The sequence below is a fragment of the Chenopodium album genome, chromosome 8 (genome assembly GCF_948465745.1).
Source record: "Chenopodium album chromosome 8, dcCheAlbu1.1, whole genome shotgun sequence".
Classification (NCBI taxonomy): Eukaryota; Viridiplantae; Streptophyta; class Magnoliopsida; order Caryophyllales; family Amaranthaceae; genus Chenopodium; species Chenopodium album.
Genome location: NC_137841.1, coordinates 41,238,055 through 41,258,341, shown reverse-complemented (window position 1 = coordinate 41,258,341; position 20,287 = coordinate 41,238,055). Strand labels below are relative to the sequence as shown.

The 20,287-nt window shown below is 35.0% G+C and overlaps 1 protein-coding gene across 1 annotated transcript; it reads right to left on the bottom strand.

Moving 5' to 3' along the window:
• Positions 1-9,098: 9,098 nt before the first annotated feature.
• On the bottom strand, positions 9,099-14,240 carry LOC145642960 (uncharacterized). The gene is made up of 4 exons (XM_081694117.1): positions 14,107-14,240; positions 9,695-10,004; positions 9,388-9,600; positions 9,099-9,152 (listed from the first exon to the last, which is right to left on the bottom strand). The coding sequence occupies exons 2-4, from the start codon at positions 9,998-10,000 to the stop codon at positions 9,099-9,101; spliced, it is 573 nt and encodes a 190-aa protein (XP_081550243.1). The 5' UTR covers positions 10,001-10,004; positions 14,107-14,240.
• Positions 14,241-20,287: the final 6,047 nt, after the last annotated feature.

Sequence of the window (20,287 nt, the reverse complement as noted above, 5' to 3'; positions counted from 1 at the left end):
TTCTACCTTTCCCATCTTTCATGTATTGGTTCAAATTAACACAATATAACACTAAAAATCCTTAATTACCTTATATTTTTGTTTTTATGAATTGAAATCGATGTAAATTGACCATTATCTCACTCTTAGGAGCGTATAGAGACAAAAACGCTTCAAAATTGCCTAAGGGACTTCAACCTTTCCCATCTTTCAAGTATTTGTTCAAATTAACACAATATCACACATACAATCCTTAATTACCTTATATTTTGGTTTCTATGAATTGAAATCAATTTAAAGTGGCCATTTACTCACTTTTAGGAGCTTATAGAGCCAAAAAGGCTTTAAAATTGCCTAAGGGACTTCTACCTTTCCCATTTTTTATGTATTGGTTCAAATTAACACAGTATAACATTAAAAATCCTTAATTAACTTATATTTTTGTTTTTATGAATTTAATCAATGAAAATTGACTATTATCTCACTCTTGGGAGCGCATAAAGCAAAAAACGCTTCAAAATTGCCTAAGGGACTTCTACCTTTCCCATCTTTCATGTATTTGTTCAAATTAACACAATATAACACATAACATCCTTAATTACCTTATATTTTTGTTTCTATGAATTGAAATCAGTGAAAAGTGACCATTTACTCACTTTTAGGAGCTTATAGAGCCAAAAAGGCTTCAAAATTGCCTAAGGGACTTCTACCTTTCCCATCTTTCATGTATTGGTTCAAATTAACACAATATAACACTAAACATCCTTAATTACCTTATATTTTTGTTTTTATGTATTGAAATCAATTAAAATTGACCATTATATCACTCTTGGGAGCGGATAGAGCCAAAAAGGCTTCAAAATTGCCTAAGGGACTTCTACCTTTCCCATCTTTCAATTATTTGTTCAAATTAAGACAATATAACACTAAACATCCTTAATTACCTTTTATTTTGGTTTTTATGATTTGAAATCAATGAAAATTGACCATTATCTTACTCTTTTGAGCGTATAGAGCTAAAACGGCTTCAAAATTTGCAAAAAAAAAAACTACTAACCTCCTCTTAGACACCTTTGCACTCCAATTGAGAAGTAACAATCTCATACACGTATCTCATAATGTAGTGGCCACATTCAACGCCTCTTTATTACGGGGAGAGAGAGGGAGTTAAATAGAGGTAGTTAATGGTGTGGGCCCCACTAACGATTCTTTGACATAATTTTTTAAGTGGTAATTATTTTTACAATTAGTGTTTCTATGTGGTAGTAATATAAAATAAAATATTAAAAGGGTAGAAATTGTGAGTTAGGGTGCTTCACCTGGTAGTAAATGTGAAATTTTCCAACCAAAAAGTAAGAATGAGGTTAAGGGGGTAGAGACGGTACCTTTAGAATCCAACTCTAGAAGGGGTCAAGTGTTAACCGGTTGCAGTGGGCTAGTTGAAAGTGATCTTGCCTGTATATGGCACAAGGGGTTGCTAAACCAATTCGGGCAGCCGGAGACGCAGAAGTTTGTGTTTTAATGCAGACGGTGGTCAGAGCTTCTCTGTCTAGTATACTTTGACTTTCTCCCTCTAAGAAACTTTTAGAAACATCCAAAAGGAGGGGGGTAAACCTTGTATTTATAGAGGGGTAAATATAGGGGTATTTTTGTAATTTCCTTGGAATGTGAAAATTTAAACTTCATAATAAAAAAAATTAAATTTGGTGGCTAAGTGACACGTGTCACAGATGTAACTGTGCCACGTTACATCTGTGAGGGGCAAATTTTTTAGGTAATTTTTACCCAAGCCACGTGGGCCAACCAGGTGCTGATAAGTGGCAGACCTAGATTAGCCCAAATTGGACCAATCTCCATTTAACCTGTGTCATTTCCAGAATTTGGGAGAAAATGCAGCCTTCAAGGCCTAATTCTCGAGAAAGCTGTAATTTGACGCAGCCCAGCAGAATTAGGTCAGAGTGACCTAATTAGGGGCACACTTACCAATGACCCTATAAATAGGGAGATTCCCCCCATTTTGGGGACATCTACAATTTATGACAGCCTACCCTTCATTCTCTTATATCAGAGAAAACACTTGATCTTGGAATCCGAGAAGATCTCACGTTACTTTCTGCACCCTTTCACATTCTCCAACAAATTCTAACTTGATCGTCAGAGGCGGAGCTCCAACAACCCAGATTCTCTGTTATTTTGCAGGTACAGGCACCGGCGGACCAGTCTTTGAGATGTAACTCTCCCGAAAGACAAAAATACCCAAAACAATTAGCAATTCTAACTTACGTAGGATTTTTAGCCTTTTTCCACAAGAATTATTGAAATAATTACCTTTTTCCAAAACATGTAGAACAACCACTATCAATATATGAACATAATTTATATTTATTATAATCCTCAATGCATATATCGATTGAAATACAAATGCTATTGTAGACACCCATTTGTGTCTCCCCAAAACAAAACCCAGGGATTATACCTTTAACGTCGAATCATAATCGAATAAAGTGAAAGTGTGGAAAGTCTAGTGTTGCGGTTAGTTTTTATTAAATTCTCTCTTTATGTTTTTGAAAACCTATTTTATGAAAATAGTCAATCCAGTTATTTTTGTCCATGACAAAGAACCAATAATAGTGTAGTTTGATTAGGCTCGAAAAGAGCTTTCCAACGATATATTATAAGCCCAATTCCGATGAATAATAAGGAAGTTATGGCCAAATTACTAAACTGGGTCCGGTTTGATCCTTATATGGGGCCCAATGATCTAGATGAGGGCCTATTATGAATTATCATTCCTAATGCAATTAGGATTGATTATAGTCTTCTAAATCTTCTAGAAGGTTCTTTTGAATCCTAATGCGATTAGGATTGATAATAAAGTTTTATGAGTTTTATTTGGAATAAAAAAACTGTTTTAAATTAAATTACGATTTCACCCCTCATACGGACTTTTACGCTTAATTTTATCAAAAAAAAAAAAGAAAAACGTGTGGAAAATCGCCTGCAGCACCGAACGCCAGGCTACCGCCTAGCGACAAGCCCTGTCGCGCGGCGACACAGGCAGTTGCGGCGATAGAGGCGTGTTTTATTCCTTTGCAAACTCCGATTCTTTTATATCAAATCCAGAATATTTTCATTATAAATAGCGTCCTTAGACCTTCATTAATGCTTAACCAGAATTCTCTAATTCTTCTCTCTTTAAGCTAAAGCTTATTCTCTCTCTTTTTTTTCTAAACCAACCCTTTTACAAACAAAATTCCGCATTCACAAGATCTAGACACACCTATCCCAATTCGAAGTTGCCTTTTCCCTACACATGAAAGAGTTGGTACTTCTGAGGGTTGGGTCCCAAATCTCTATTTCAATTATTTAATTTAATTGTTTTGATATATTATTTTTCTTGAAGTTAGTAACGTGTGTATTTTGTTATTAGAAAGGGGTACGAGGTATCCAAGTAAGTGCTTTAATTGTTTAATTGATATTATGATATAGAAATCATGCTTAGATTGTTATTTTTATTCCTAGTATCAAGTTAGGATGTTTTATTACTTCCTAGTATCATGTTTAGGGTAATAACTAAAAATTCCTAAAATCAAGTATGATTGTTATGATGCTTCCTATTGTCTTTCTTTATACTCTTGTTAGTATCGTGTTAGGGCTAAAGCTTTGATTTTTATATGTTTAGTGACATGCTAGGGCTTGTTATTAATCTCGTTAGTATCATGCCTAGGATCTTGCTATTATTATGCTTTAACATGATTTATTGTGATTATTGTTATGATTATTATTATTATGTTGCTTGATATATATACATTTATTGTTATTGCTTGATCACACCTTTGATGCATGTTTAAAGGGAATTTGTACTTGTAATCACGCTTAATAAGATAATTAATAATCTTGTTTATGGTTATTATGATTATAGTTCAAGTGATCGCCAATAATAGATTTATTTGTGCATTAATGTTCAACCAACATAGATAAATAGGTTTTGGGTAAACCTATTGATTGCATGTTAGTCAGAAAGCGCACATGAATACGAGAAGAATAAAGTAGAGGCCTATTATTAGGGTAGGTTCTTTCTCTTTTACATTGGATTTGTACCTTTATCCCCGAACTTCAAGTCTTGGTTCCAAACCTATTGGAGTTAATGATCTCATGGATCGTTAAGGGGTATAACCTTCACCCAGTGAACGGTTTACAAGTTCCTAAAACTTGTCGGCGACTCTTTTGCTCTAGCCTCCTTCCCTTTGGACGCCACCGTACTTTAGTGTATGATCACAGTGGGGTTCAAGTTTGGGGTAATGCTTGAAATATTCCCTAAAGTTTTTGTCAATTCCGCTGGAGAGGATTTCTATTTTAATTCCTGAAATTTATTTCGACAATGATTTAGAATGAGTGGATGAGACTTAAAAGTTCTAAGTATTTCATGTGCGTAATTTTGATTAACATCATTGTCATATGCTTAAAAAAGGTTCTCATTGGAAATCCCATCCGTAATGAGTAAAAAACATAGGATTTTTTACACGTAGGAAATTTGAGGAATATCTTTCACAACTAGAATCGAAATAATGCTGCGAAAAACTGGAAAATTTTAAGAACACAGAAAGCTTCTGAGGCATGTAGGAACTGGCGTCTAGAAAACAGAGCTTGTTGTCGAAGATATGGCTCTATCGCCGAGTGACAATTCTTTCGCCAGGCAACAGGGCTCATATCCCGGCAACAATCCCTGTTGGTTGGCGCTGCGTTCTTCCAATACCGAGACAAAAATATGCGTGCTTATTTCGACCAGTTCTAGCATTGTTGGCTCGATTCTACTTCCTGATTGAGTTTTTCTCACTTTTCTGAAACCCATATGTGTTCTACATATGGACATAACCATCTGGGAATTCATGCTCCTTCTACCTGATTAAACGCTCTAAGTAACAAAGGGTACATCCGAGAATGTTGAATTCATCAAACCATGGAAGCGAGTTTAACTCGCGGGGTCCCATCCACACGCGCCAAGCCTTCCAAAGGTAAGGCTTCCGCGCGGTGCATTCGGACTCATAACCATGGACCCTCTTTGACTAACCCATATCCCAAACTTTAGAGAACTAGAGCCATGGTTAGGTTGCAAACTCATTGCATCATATTGTGTCTACTTGAGTACTTGTGCATTATTTGTTGTGCATACACTACTACAAAAAGGGCAAAGAAACCATTATAAATATGCCTAAGAGACCAATAAATGTATGGTTTATATCTCGGTGGTCTCTTAGCATAAGAAACCATAATTTTTGTGTGGTTAGTTAAATTGAGGTAAGAAACCATACTTTTAAGAGATATGGTTTCTTAAATGAGTTCTTGATTCGTGAATATTAATTAAATGATAAGAAACCATATTTTTGAGATTTATGGTGTCTAAAATTAAGAGGTAAGAAACCATATTTCTCACTAATTTGGTTTCTTATTTCTTATATCTGGTGATTCAGGTCGTTGTTCGAAACCTTTAATATTAGATGTATGGTTTCTTTGTTCTTTTTTTTTAATTAATATTTTTTCAAATAATATATATATATATATACATATTAATAATATTAAATATCTTCATTATAAAATGAACCTGCCACGCATGCTTTATTTTCTAAAAAATGTATATACATCAAAAGTGTACTGTAGGCATAATAATAAGCATTATATAATCATTTAATAATAAAAACAATGTAGTGGCTTTACAATTCATCCAAACTAACAACATTTATCTAATAAGTACCCAATTCAAAAATTCAAACCACCAAAACTATCCACTAAAAAACGCATTGTACGTACTAACTGTTATATCAAGCAACAAAATAATCATGTTTTCTCAATCATAAATTAAAAACAAAGATAATAGTGATCAAGATCCATTTTCTCCAGACTTGTAATTGTTGACTTGTTTTTGCTTCAAAACATAAGTAACCCAAGTGTCTCGTATCTCATCAATCATTTCATCAGAATAAGTGGTAGGAACTCGAGGAAAATACTACAAAGAAACAAGGATTAGAATTTATATCCGCAAAACGTAAATTAAGAGTGTTGCTTTCAATGTATGAAAGGATTTACCTTTGGTGGAACTACGTACTTGTCCTCTACTTTCAATAGTCTCTAGCATGTAACGACATACATAATATCCACATACTTTAGATCCTCTAGATTGACGAGGACACTACAATACAGAAAAAAAAAATATACAAATAAGTTAAATATAATTGTTCATTGCTACGTAAACGATTGTAATCATACAACAAGGTCCTAAGTTTACACATTTTTCATTGTTTGGGTGTGCACTACGTTTCATTTTACTCATAGTTTGAGTGCTAGGCAAATTAAAAAATCTAATATAGTTTAGATAGGATATGTAATGTATCACTACAGCAAGAAGATAAAAATCTAGGTTCTAACTTATATCCGCGTTTCTCTAGTGATTAATTAAGATTCACTTTTGAACACATAGTTTAAGGTATTCACAATTAGCAACAAGTGGTTAATTACATACCTGTGGGGTAATCCAAGCAATTCCAGGATTCTTCTTTAGTTTCTTGATATCCTTCCGATGAATTACGCTAAATTTTGTAAGTCCCCTATTAAATCATAAATATATGTAAGGCATACATAGAATGATAATGTTATAAAATAAAAATACAACTAAAATAGATAATAAAATGTACATACGCTGCTATGGTCTTTTGTGCAAATTCACTAATGTCATCTTGTCTTGCTGAATCAAGCCAAAACACTGTACCTTTCCACGGACTTATCGCAGCTAAAATCCAATGAAAACTGCATATTCATTCATTTTCATATGATTCCATACAAACAACAGTAGGAAATATTAGCAATTAATTTAAAAAACTTTCTCTTGAATGATAAAAACATAGGTAAATCACCTACTTTTCATAAAACGGTGCAAAAAATAGTTGATTGATATTCTTGCCTCCATTGCACCCAAAAATGTTACACAAGTAGTCAGAGCGAACCTCCTCTTCTACTGTTGGGGATAACGGAGAAACAAAATTAACATCGCAAAATACATACATCCCTGCCACACTCTCCTTTTGACAGACTTCACTTAAGTACCTACACATAAGTATATAAAAAATTATTTTATACATGACAGTAATAAAAGTCATCAATTTTTTTTTCTTGAATAATAAAGGTAATTTACTTAAGACATAAAAAATAGAAAGAAAAAAAAACATTTGAAAATTATATACACTTACTTCATGAAAATCAACATGTGAGATGCTCCAACTTCTTTTTGGAAGCACCAATCAAACATTTTAGAAAAATCAAGTCTAACATCCATCTCATTATTGAACACACTATTTGGAATTGTTACTATGAACTTTTCATCTTTCTTTCTCAATTCCATAGCTTTACCCATAAACACTTCTAACAAACCTGAGTTCACCTTTGCTCGATCTGCATCATCAATGATATACTCTTTTTCGGATGATGCTTGTTTTGGTGAAGAGTGCAAGATAGAGGTATCCTCTTTTTCTTGTTCTAGCTATTTATATACACAATACATGTAATGACGTTAAATATAATGATATTAAGACAAATTAAAATAATTAGTCACATAAATATTCATACCTTTTTTTTTTGGAAAAATCAAGTGAGCCGACCATGGAACAAATGTTTCCTCTGCTTCATAAATGTAAAGGAAATCTTGAATAGGACATGGAAGTAGTGCAGTCGGTTCAATGTCATTAATTATGGAGACTCGCCGATTTTCAATAGACACATCAAAAAAATGATTCTTGACTTCTAGGTTTTTCCCTGGTATATACACTTGTCCAGTGGCCACAATCTTGATTTCTTTGTTATCTTCAATGGCCAAGCAACAATCATGCATACCCTTGTAATTTAGGCAATAAGGCATACACATAGTCAAAGAATTAAAAAGCGGGCATATAAAAGTTATATTCATTTACAAAAACAAATTTCTGTAATTGCAACTTGACGAAAAGAAGTGGAAATAATAGTAACAATAATACCTCAGGAAGGTCACTAATGTGCAAATTATTGTCTATTTCAGACCAAGAAATAGAAGAGTTCTTGTGTTGTGGAGATTGATCTAGTTGTTCATTGTAGGGGACATTGTCTTTAGTGGGCCAAGACACATGATAAGGGTCAGCTTGTTCTGGCTCCTTTTCTTGCTCTTCATGTGCAAATGAAGGTAATTCAGGACTTGACACTTGTCTAACCTGACCATTAATATCACCTGATAGTAATTAGGTAAAGAAACCATTTGTATGCTCCAAATTAGCCATAGCCAAACTAGTACCTTGGGCAGTACTCTGACTACCAACTCTCATTATCTGTGATTGGTAGTTGATACCACCGAAGTTACCATTCACGTGATCATTGAATTGTCCATGTTGTCGATTAGGAATGCCAAGAAATCAACCTCCACCTATAATAGTTTGAAATTGATTCATTTGCTTCAATTGCTCGGGGTTTAGGATTGACATCATACAAGACATAAAGACATTTTGTTGGTTTTGAATCATCGCTATATGAGACTGCATAGATGTGAGTTGTGCATGCATATGGCTAGGTGGTGTAGGTTTGCTGTACCCAAAGTATTGCTTGTTTTTTATTCCAGACCCAACACCTTTATTGACATGTCCACCACGCTCCGGCTTTTTTAGTGCTCTTGCCAAAATATCATCACGACGACTGTGAAAAACCACTTCACCTCTTTCAGCCTGACCTTTCAATTCATTCTGACATCAACAAAGCCAACCAGTTATGAACTGAATAGTTTAGAGCCAACTAATTATCAAGTAATCAACACAACACTTACAATTGCATTTGCTGTAACTTCATCTATTGGATTACTAAAAGTGTATATTCCATCTTTCACATGTGCATGAGCTCTCAACCAGGTTTCATGTCGAGGCACCTCATCGACATGGATCCCTTTTCTCAAAAATTCTTTAGCTTGACAGTAAAATAAATAATGTTATGACATTCAAAAATTATTTTGCCTAACTAAGTCTCACACAACCTTTACCAATTGAAAAAAAATAAAAGTGTATATTGAAACTTACTATCTCGTCTCTGTAATATTGATACCCAAGTCGTCCACCTCAATAGCTTGATGTCTTATGCTTTGACCGTTTTCGACCATTTTCACTCAGAACCTTTGGATGATAATGGCTCATGGTTAAAATATGCGCACATCTTTTTCTTGTATGTAAATAGATTGTATAAAAATAATAATAATAAAAAAAAAAGGCATATGCACACATCTTTTTCTTGTATGTAAATAGATTGAATAAAAATAATAATAAAAAAAAGTCATATGCTCAAAACTTTTTCTTGTATGTAAATAGATTGTATAAAAATAATAATAAAAAAAAGGCAACAAACAAATACCTTGAAGTCATCAGAAGTACTCCATGTAACAAATCTGTCCGAAATTGTTTGTGTTATCCAAGGATATTTCCAACTAGGTGCCCCACTCCTTAACCTTCCAGATTGTTTATGGTACATCCATTTTTTTCTTAGTCTTGTCTTGAATGCTCTCCATCTATTATCTGCTTGCCTCATGATCCATGCTTTACGCTCTTCTAAAACTATAAAACCTTTCTGCATCATTTACAAATTTATCATCATTGTTGGACACAAATTTTAACTAAGTTTTTAATAAAAGAAATAATTAGGTACATATATAGATATTTACCTTTATTAAGTCAAAGACTCCATCTTGGGTTTCTTTAGGAACTTCTTTCCAACTTTTATAGCTGATACATATTCGCTCCCGAGCAATTACACCAACATATGTGGAAAAGGTATCTTTATGATCCCCGCATGGTATTTTGGTAATTGGATCCCACTCTAAAGGAATTTGGGTTCCATTTTGAATGGCCTTTCCTACAGCAGCAAGTACAGTGCGCCCCCTCTCATCCTCACGCCTATCTCGTTCTGCATCAGAATCGTCTTCATGTTCATTATTCTCTTCACATATAGCATGTACTCTTTTAGTCATGATCCTGTAAAGATATAAAATAATATATAACACTTTTCAAGTGTTGTTACTTTTAAAGCGACATGAGGATAAAAGAAAGAAATTCTTAAAAATCGGTAGATAATTAAGCAAAAATTTATAGGACAACATAATTCTATTAAAGGAAATATCATAGGTCATTCACAACACATTTGATCCCTTCATACAAACTATTAGCTAACCAAAAAAAAGCTATGTAATTTGCTTACAAAAAGTATGTGATTTACTGTCAATTATTTCGACGACGCTTTCTAGAAGTATCCTCCTTATAATTTCCATCAACTTCTATGCCTTCGTCATGATCTTCGCGTACATAAGCTGAAGAATTCTCACAAAAGTCATCACTGACATCATCAACTTGTACCACCTTGGCAGCAGGGAATTCCTGCAACTCCATATCATTATCATCAAAATCATCACTTTCATCAATATCATGTCGAGGCCTCGGCTTTATAACTGCTGCCTTTTTCTTATCAATTGCATCTGCTATGTAAAACACTTGTCTCGCTTGACTAAGTAATATATAAGGATCGTCTTCGTGACCAAGTTTGTCAAAATTAACAAAAGTAAACCCTATATCTTCATATTCAACTCCATTATTGTTATCGACCCATTTGCACCCAAGAATTGGTATTGTAAAATCTGTATAATGCAACTCAATAATCTGGTGAATGACTCCATAATACCACATTTTACCATAGGCTGGACAATTATCTTTAGCACTAGCAAAATGCATAGCTTTAGATTCAACAACTACTCCAGTATTCTACATAGTACTAATATCATCCTGGTCTTTAGTGTAAAATGTACAACCATTATAAACGTATCCAGAGTAAAAGGATGCTCTAAAGTTGGGTCCTCTAGCTAAAGTCCTAACCCGATCAGAAACAGAATGTGTTGAGTTCTGAAGATCTATAATTACTTGATCTTTCAACCAAGTACTAAAAGATCTATTATGCTCACTATGTAAAGATTTTTTATTAGCCTTACGATTCTTTGCAGCTAGGTAAGCTAAGTGTTTCTCAATATATGGTGCAACTTCCTCCTCATTAAACAAAATGTATGTGTGAGCTTTATTCCAATCTTCATAAGTCAAATCAACTTCTTTGCGACCTATGATCCCTTTTCCTTCCATTCTTCCGCTATGTCGAGACAGAGGAAGCCTGATTACCTTGGCATTTTCAAGGTATTGACTACAATGTTCAACAGCATCTTCATAAAATAGTCTTTCAGCAATACAAGCTTCTGGTCGACGAAAGTTCTTAACATATCCCTCATATGTTTTAATTTTTCGTTCAAATGCCCATTGCGCTCTCAAATAAGATGGCCCACAATACCTTATCTCTCTTACTAAGTGAATTGGCAAATGAACCATAATATCAAAAAACGAAGGGGGGAAGAACATCTCTAATTGACAAATAATGATTGCAATTTCATTTTCCCAATCATCTAAGTCCTTAGGGTTGATGACTTTTTCATACATGGCATTGAAGAAAGAACACAATCGAATAATGGCATTTCGAACATTTTTTGGTAAAATTGATCGAATAGCAATGGGTAACAAATATTGCATCAGAACATGGCAATCATGAGACTTCAGCCCTATAAGTTTCAGATTCTCCATCGAAACACGGTTGCTGAAATTAGAAGAAAAACCCTCTGGCACTTTCACTGAAGCTAAACACTCACAAAACAATTTTTTCTCGTTCCGTGAAAGTGTATAAGCTGCGGGAGGAAGATAAGTTTTAGAATTTTGGTCGACAACATGAAGTTCACTTATAATCCCCATTTCTTTCAAGTCATTTCTGGCATTAATACCATCTTTGGTCTTCTTACGGACATCCAAAAGAGTTCCAATCAAGCTATCACAAACATTTTTCTCAATATGCATCACATCTAAGCAATGCCTCACAAATAAGAATTTCCAATAAGACAAGCGCCAAAATTCAGAACATTTCTTATATCCCTTCTTAACAATTGTAGATTTATGCTTCTTCCCAAAAGTAATCTGAATGTCTTTAACCTTTTCAAACACCTCCATGCCACTTAATACTATCGGCCTTCTTTCCAATTCTTGTTCACCATCAAAAGCTTTTCTCTTTTTGCGGTATGGATGATCAGTAGGTAACCATTTTCGATTTTTTGGGTAGACCATCTTTTTAGATGCTGATAGCCATGTTCCCTTCAAATTATCCTCACATATGGGACAGGTGTTTCCCCCTTTACTGTATACCCTGAAAGATTACCGTATGCAGGATAATCTTGTATGGTGCAAAACAACATAGCTTTCAGGTTAAACGTTTCATTTCGATATGCGTCAAATACTTCTACACCTTTATTCCATAACAACTTCAAATCATCAATGAGGGTAGCCAAGTAGACATCAATATCATTTCCCGGTTGTTTTGGCCCCGAAATTAGCAAAGAAAGCATCATGTACTTCCTTTTCATAATTAATGAAGGAGGTAGGTTATAAGTAACCAAAATTACTGGCCATGTACTATGCATGCTACTAAGGGAGCCAAAAGGATTCATACCATCGGTAGACAATGCAAGGCGTAAGTTTCGATTTTCTTTACGAAATTCTGGAAATTTTCCATCTATAAACTTCCACTGTGGGGAGTCAGCTGGGTGTCTAAGTAACCCATCTTTCTTTCGACCATTGCAATGCCATGTTAATCTTTTAGCATCTTCTGCATTCGAAAAAAGACGTCTGAATTGTGGAATTATAGGAAAATACCACAATATCTTGGCTGGGATGCCTTCTTTCTTCTTATATCGTGAGGCATTACATACCGGGCAATTCTTTAAGGACTCATGCTCATTTCTATATAGTATGCAGTCATTAGGGAAAGCATGGATTTTCTCGTAGGGCAAGCCCATCGTAGTCAATATTTTTTTAGCCTGATAGGTACCACTTGGCAAGACATTCTCATCCGGAAGCATGTCTTTCACTAATTCAAGTACTGCAGTAAAACTCTTATCAGTTAATCCATGGTCAGCCTTCAAATTATATAATCTAAGTACAGCCGATAATTTTGTGTACTTATTGCAACCTGGGTATAAGGGCAATTCAGAATCTTTTAACAACCCTTCAAATGTGGCAGGATTGTCATCAAACTTATTTTGAGATGCACGTATCATGTCCCCTAACCTATCACCCTCATCAAAATTTAACCCTTCATTAATATTATTTCTAAAATCATTAATAGGATTTTCCTCCAAACTCTCTCCATGCTACGTCCAACGAGTAAATGTTCTATCAAAAGAATTCTTAGACAAATGACCAAGAATATCATCTATTGATCTATACAAAAAATTATGGCATTTGAAACAAGGGCATGATAACTTAGAACGATTTCCAACATTCTGAACAACAAAATTAATAAAATCCCTTATTCCAGCTTCATAACGTGGGTCACCCGGTTTTGAATTTGATATCCAACTTTGATCCATTTCTACGAATTAATGTAATCAAGATAAAGTAAAATAAAATAACAATACATATAAATATATTTGAAAATATGCAAGCAATTAGAAGTAACTTAGAGGAATAGCCATTTATTAACACTTTACAGGGCACTTTTATTAACTACTCTAGAAAACTAAGTGCATCAATCCTTTAGTTTCAATATACAAATTATTTTTTTAAATTATTTTTTTAAAAGTAATTGCAATCTTCCCATTATGAGTTATAAGCAGAGCAACATCAATAAACAAAGTCGAATTTTTTTTTTTTCTGCTTCATTCTTCTTATACTCACAACTTGTTTATTTTATTTACTTTAATAATGTGTTATTTTAAGTGAATTTTTTTAAATGGGTATATTATCATTTATGAGATTATTATCTAAACCTTGATTAGAGGAAAAAATTCAGTATAACTTGACAACTTAGGTAATTGATGCATACTAGTTAAACTTCATAATCTAGCACACGTACAAACATTAATCATATATAATTATATAATTTTACAAGAAAATTAACAACACAATTATATACAAAATTGAAATTCAATTTTGTACGAAATTCATAATTGATTCGTATAATTAAAACTAAAATAAATAAATAAAGAAGACGACACATTACCTAACACAATTTGACTCCGTACACTTGACGAGTAGATGCGCGCTGGGTGGAAGGGCGGCAGTGAAGGTGGCTAAGTGGTGTTTCCAAGTGGTTCGATGGACGATTGTTAGGGTTAATACCCAGAAATTCTCCAATAAAACCCACTTAAATTGACCAAATTAGAAAATGGAGATGAATAAGTAGCACTGGCCGGTTGAGATTGGCTGATGATCAGAATTTGTGGTGGTGGGAAAGCGCGCAATGTTAATGGCGGCAACACTAATGGGTTTTCAATGGAGTGCGAGTACTACTGTAAAAATAAGATTTTTTTTTTAGTTTTTTGGGAGTTTGTAGTATTTTAGATGGAAAACAAAGGGGTAGAAGTTGTGGCCTATATTAAACGTGGGGAGCATGTGCAATTTGTTTTCTTTATTTTTTTTTTTAAATAAAAAGTCAACATAAGAACTCATATTACATACAATCATGGTATCTTTTATTTTCATCTTTTAGTTAGGAATAGTCATTATAGATAAGAAACCATACATAGTTAGTGAGTGGTTTCTTATATTTAATCTAAGAAACCACACTTCTCATATTTTTGGTTTCTTTATTTAACAAACCGGATAAGTGAGTTATGTGGTTCTTTATAAATGATTCCTTATACCTTTTTTGTAGTAGTGATACTGTATATATGTTTTTCCTAACCGTTTGACTTGCGTTTAAGCTTAAATAAACTGATTAATGACTAAAAGTACTTTGCCTAATTTATTAATTAATTAATTTGAGTTATTAAAGTTTAATAAATTAATCAAAGCTGACTTAATACGACTTTAGGCCTGTCTTGTAGTGTAAAAATACTAAAAGCAGTCCCAGATTAATGCTCCAGTAATGGCGCAAAAATTTGGATTGCAGCGCCAAACGCTGTTGTGCAACGCCGTGCGACAATTCTGTCGTCTGGCGCTACACTGCAGTGTGCGGCAACAATCTTGTTGCTTTGGCGACAGTTCAGATTCTTGCTCGAGTCATCACGACGAGTCTAATTAAACAATTTATTAATCAGTTTGGTTATTTTGTTAATGGAAGTAACCTTATTTAGTTCTTAATTAAGTCTAAGCACTTAGTCTCATGATCTTATACAAGAGTCAAAGCATGATACTTGCACTCACAAATAAAGCACACACTAATATGTATGTAGACTTTGACCATGTCTAGAGAGTCTTCTATGCCCGTGTTTTCCGTCATTTTTTTAGGGGGGTAGGTCGGATATTAATCCTCCGATTGAACCACTTGTTTGAACCCATATATTTTATTCCCAAAAATATGCACCCTATTTTTGCTTTTTATTTTTCTTTATAAACCCGTAAAGTCAAAGTCAATTTAAGTCAAGTCATTAAAACGAATAAAATGGTTTAATATACAGCGCATGGTCAAGAAAGGAAGGGTGTTTAATCAAAGACAACCTTTTCATTCAAGTACAACTTTTTGATAAACCAGTCACTCGGAAAAGGTAAGCTAAGAAGGCAATGGAGAGTCAAGAAGAAGTCAATGAGCTCAAGAAGCAAATAGCTGGTGTTACTGAGTTGCTGAAGACCTTAACCCTCCAAATCAATGACCTTGTGAAGCAACAACAAATGGAGCTCATGCAAGAGAGCTTGAGCAAGATATCTAATGACTAAAGGTTCCAGGGCATCAGCTCGCAAGGGGTCTCGGTGGACAAGGAGCTTCTTCCGCAGAAGTTCAATGCCAACGACATCAAAAGTTCAAGGCAACTGATAACCCTTATTTTCATTCGAGAGCCTTTGAAACTATAATGAATATTAAGGGGATTGATAGGAAAGTATTTCATTCTTTATTTTCTTTATCTCTTGAAACCGTTTGCCAACAATGGTTCTTTTCCCTTGACAAAGAGAAAACCTCTACTTTGGAATCTATTGTAAATGCTTTCATTGATAGATATAAATGCAATATTCAAGTTGAAACTGATCATATGGAACTTGAAATACTTAAACAAAAAGAGAATGAAGGATTCACTTCTTACTTAAACAAATGGAGAGAAACTTCTGCTAGGATGATTGAAGTACCAAGTGAAAAAGAATCTGTGAGGATGTTCATTAAGAACCTCCAAGAAAAGTACTCCAAGCTTCTTAAGTATCAAAATAACTTGCATACCTTAAAGGCAGTCTATGACATTGGAATTAACATTGAAGACAATCTTACTAAACAAAAAGCTGCTAATAATAATAACTCTAACAGTGGCTGGAAAGGTAAGAAGAACGACAACCCTTTTTCTTCCAAAGCCACCCACTTAAATAATGTTAGCACCTTTAATTTGATTGAAGTCCTTGCTATGAACAACTAAGGAAAAAAGAAACCATTTTGGAGGAACTTTACTCCTATTGGTATGAGTTATGACACCGCATTCGACCGACTGAATGCAAAAGGTCTGATAACTCCCATTGGACCATTTGGGGATCCACCTGCTAAAAAGAGGACAGCTAACTGGAATCCCAACGCACATTGCAAGTATCACCAAGATAGGGGCCATCTCACTAAGAACTGTTGGAAGCTTAAGAAAGCTATCCATGACTTGATTGACAACAATAAGCTTCAATTTCCCCCTGCAAGAAAGAAGCCAAGTATCAACAATTCACCTCTCTGATTCTTTGGCTATTTTTTATGAGGAACACCATGTTGATCCATCATCCCTCGTCAAACCTGTTGAAGAAATTCATGCTATCGAAGAAGAGGAGGAAACATTTTTCGATGCCATGAGTGATTTCCCTTCCAGACGAGAACTTGAAACCAAGGAAGAAGTATGTATTCTCATACGATCAATATAGGAGGGAATAGACTTGTTATGTGAAGCTATTGAATTTGCGAAGAAACAAGAAAAGGTGGTTCAAAGCAAGCATGTCAAAATCCCACCTATGGAGAAGAAGCCATTTTCTCTCCAAGTAATTGACACACCTAAGAGAAGCAATAAGCCCTACGCTCCAATTGGGACTTCCTATGCTAATATGTTCAAAATTCTCTCCGAGAGTGGTAATGTCAAACCGCTGGAACCGAAACCATTTGAGTCATTAAAAAGGACAGATAGGTTCTACTGCCTATATCATCAATCAGGGGGACATACCATTGAGAATTATTTTAAATTCAAATATTTAATTCAAAAGATGATTGATAACAAGAAGCTAGTCCAAATCCCGCAAGAACAAGATATTAGCATCAATGGGATTTGGGACAGCGATGATGAAGACGTCTATCTTAAGGATATTGAAGAACCTCCACTTTTAGTCATATATCCAATAAGTGATTTTAGGGTTAAGGAAGATTCACCCATAGACTTCCTAACAAGATCCAAGAGAATGCAACCTCCCATCTCTACACAACCTATTCCTACCGTACAACAAGTTCCCATACCGATTATAGAGGACAACGATGTTGTCAAACAATTCAAGAAGACCTAGGTCGAAATGAATGTATGGAAACTTCTAGCTACGTCTCGAGAACATAAGTTGGCGGTAATGAATGCCTTGGACAAGATAGGGATAAACTCCAAAACCACTCCTAATAAGGGGTTGGCTAACTTCCTTATGAGTGATCTCCCTAGTCCTATCAATCTAATCACCTTTTCTTACAAGGATTTACCTCCGGAAGGTGACAAACATTACAAGGCTCTAAACCTCACAGTAGTCTACAAGAGGATGAATGGACCAATGACTCTTGTAGATAATGGATCAGCAATCAATGTTTGTCCACTAAGAACTGCAAGAATGTTAGGAATAAGGGTTGAAGATTTAACCTCGTCAATACAAGGAATAAGAGCCTAAGACAATACTCGTTGCAAACCTTTTGGAAAAATCACCATTAATGTAATGGCGGGAGCAATAAAACATGCCACTACCTTCCAAGTAGTGGATATTAAAGCTTCTTTCAACTTATTTTTGGGACGCCCTTGGCTCCATGACCTTAAGGTCTTCCCTTCATCAGAAAGTAAAGGCTATAGTTGGAGGGATTCCTATTACAATCGATGCCTCACCTATGAGGATTAAAGCCGTCGAAAATCTAATTATTAATGTGGAGCACAATGAGAATGATGAAGATTTGTGGGGCTTTAATGAAGAGGTCTCCTTAATCGAGGAGGATGAAAGGACCCCTCTTTGCCATGACCCCCACTCTAATATGACGGTAAATTCTATTCTTAAGAGACAAGGACACTTTCTCGGAATGACTCTAGGAAAGAAAAATGAGATAGCAAAATAAATGGAATTACCTGGCCTCCCTAAGTTAGATACTTTCGGACTTTGTTTCGAACCGACTCTGGAAGATCTAAAGCGAGCCCAAGAAAGGTCTAAGGCGCATAGGAACGCTCGAACAAAAAAGAAAGCAATCCCAATGGACCAATATCCTCTTACTCTCAATGGACAGTTCATAAGAGAAGGAGAGGACTATCCATGCTACGAATTTCTCGAACCTTTCATTGTAAATGGCATAAGGCAGCTTGGGTTGGAAATCTTTCTGGAATGTTACTTTCTAGATGAGATCCCAACTCCCATTCACAAGGATAAAGCACCCCCATGCTTTGACTTTAATGTCATGGGATTCCTCTTTGGGCGCGATAAGGATGAGCCAAAGTATATAGAGGATAACTCCTCGCTTATTCAAACGGTTCTACAAAGCAAGAATTTTGACCCTTTGAAGCACATTTCTCCAACAGAGGGTTTAGTGCAAGGATGGCGCAAGACGTTCAAGGTGACTACTCTGAGTGGAAGAAAAATATCAATAACAAAAGGGCAAGGACCAATGTTTAAAGAGTCGTCTAAGTCACAGTCAAAGTCAGAGTTAGAGTCTTTTCCTATAGAGTCTTCCAAGTCCTTAGTTGTAGCACCTCTTTCTTCTTTTCCTTCTTCTATTTAAGCATCTACTCCTAGGATAGTTTGCAATCAAGTCCTTGAGGACATTTCTTTATTCGATGTAATGATTTCCGAATTTAATAACATGTCTTCTTCCTCTTACTTCGCGTGTTATTCTTTAACCCAAGATGACGAGCCTTGCTTAACTAACAATGAAAATGACAAAGAAATTATTAAAGCAATGGAAACACTTGAAAATAAAACACCGGTAATTGAGGATACTGAAACGGTTGATATCTCAAATGATTCAAACATTAAAAGAGAAGTTAAAATCGGACTAAGACTTAATAAAGAAGAAAGAACCAATTTAATTAATATACTTAAAGAATTTATTGATATGTTTGCTTGGTCATATGAAGATATGCCAGGCATTAATAGAGAAATAGCTAAACACACTATACCACTAATTCTAGGAATGAAACCTGTAAAACATAAGCTGCGTCGAATGAAACCCGACGTTGCTCTTAAAATAAAAGAAGAAGTTCAAAAGCAAAAAGCTGTAGGTTTTATTATGGTATCCAAATACCCTGAATGGGTAGCAAATGTTGTTCCAATTCCAAAGAAGGATGGAAGAGTAAGAATGTGTGTCCACTATCAAGATTTAAATAACGCAAATACAAAGGATGACTTCTTTTACCACACATCGATATCTTAGTAGATAATACAACAAATCATGCGCTTCTCTCATTTATGAATGGATACGCGGGGTACAACCAGATTCTCATGGCGAAAGAAGACATGGAGATAATGACATTCATAACACCTTGGGGTACTTACTGTTACACGTTAATGCCATTTGGGTTGAAAAACGCGGGTGCTACTTACCAACGAGCACCAACTATGATATAATGCACAAAGAGGTTGAAGTATATTTGGACGATATGATCGTGAAATCGAAAGATCACTCAGGACATCAAGTAGCCGTAAGAAAATTCTTCGAAAGGGTAAGAAAATACAACATGAGGTTGAATCAATCCAAGTGTGCTTTCAGAGTCACCTCAGGCAAGCACTTGCGTTATGTCATAAGCTTTAGAGGAATAGAGATAGACCCAATCAAGATCAAGGCAATTATGTCAATGCCACCGCCCAAAAACGAGAAACAAATTCGAGAATTTATTAGCCGGTTGCAATATATAAGTAGGTTCATATTGAAGCTAACAACGATATGCGAACCAATATTCAAGAAACTCAAAAAGAATGTGCCAGTAATATGGGATGACGAGTTTCAAAAAGCCTTTGAAAAAATCAAAGCCTATCTCGCAAATCCTCCCGTATTAGCACCAGCGCTT

Coding starts and splice junctions, on each gene's coding strand:
- LOC145642960 (XM_081694117.1), bottom strand. CDS start 10,000: ATGACTAAAAGAGTACATGCTATATGTGAAGAGAATAATGAACATGAA. Junction 9,601..9,694: donor GAGTCTTTGACTTAATAAAG/GTAAATATCTAT, acceptor TAAATGATGCAG/AAAGGTTTTATAGTTTTAGA. Junction 9,153..9,387: donor GTACTTCTGATGACTTCAAG/GTATTTGTTTGT, acceptor TATCATCCAAAG/GTTCTGAGTGAAAATGGTCG.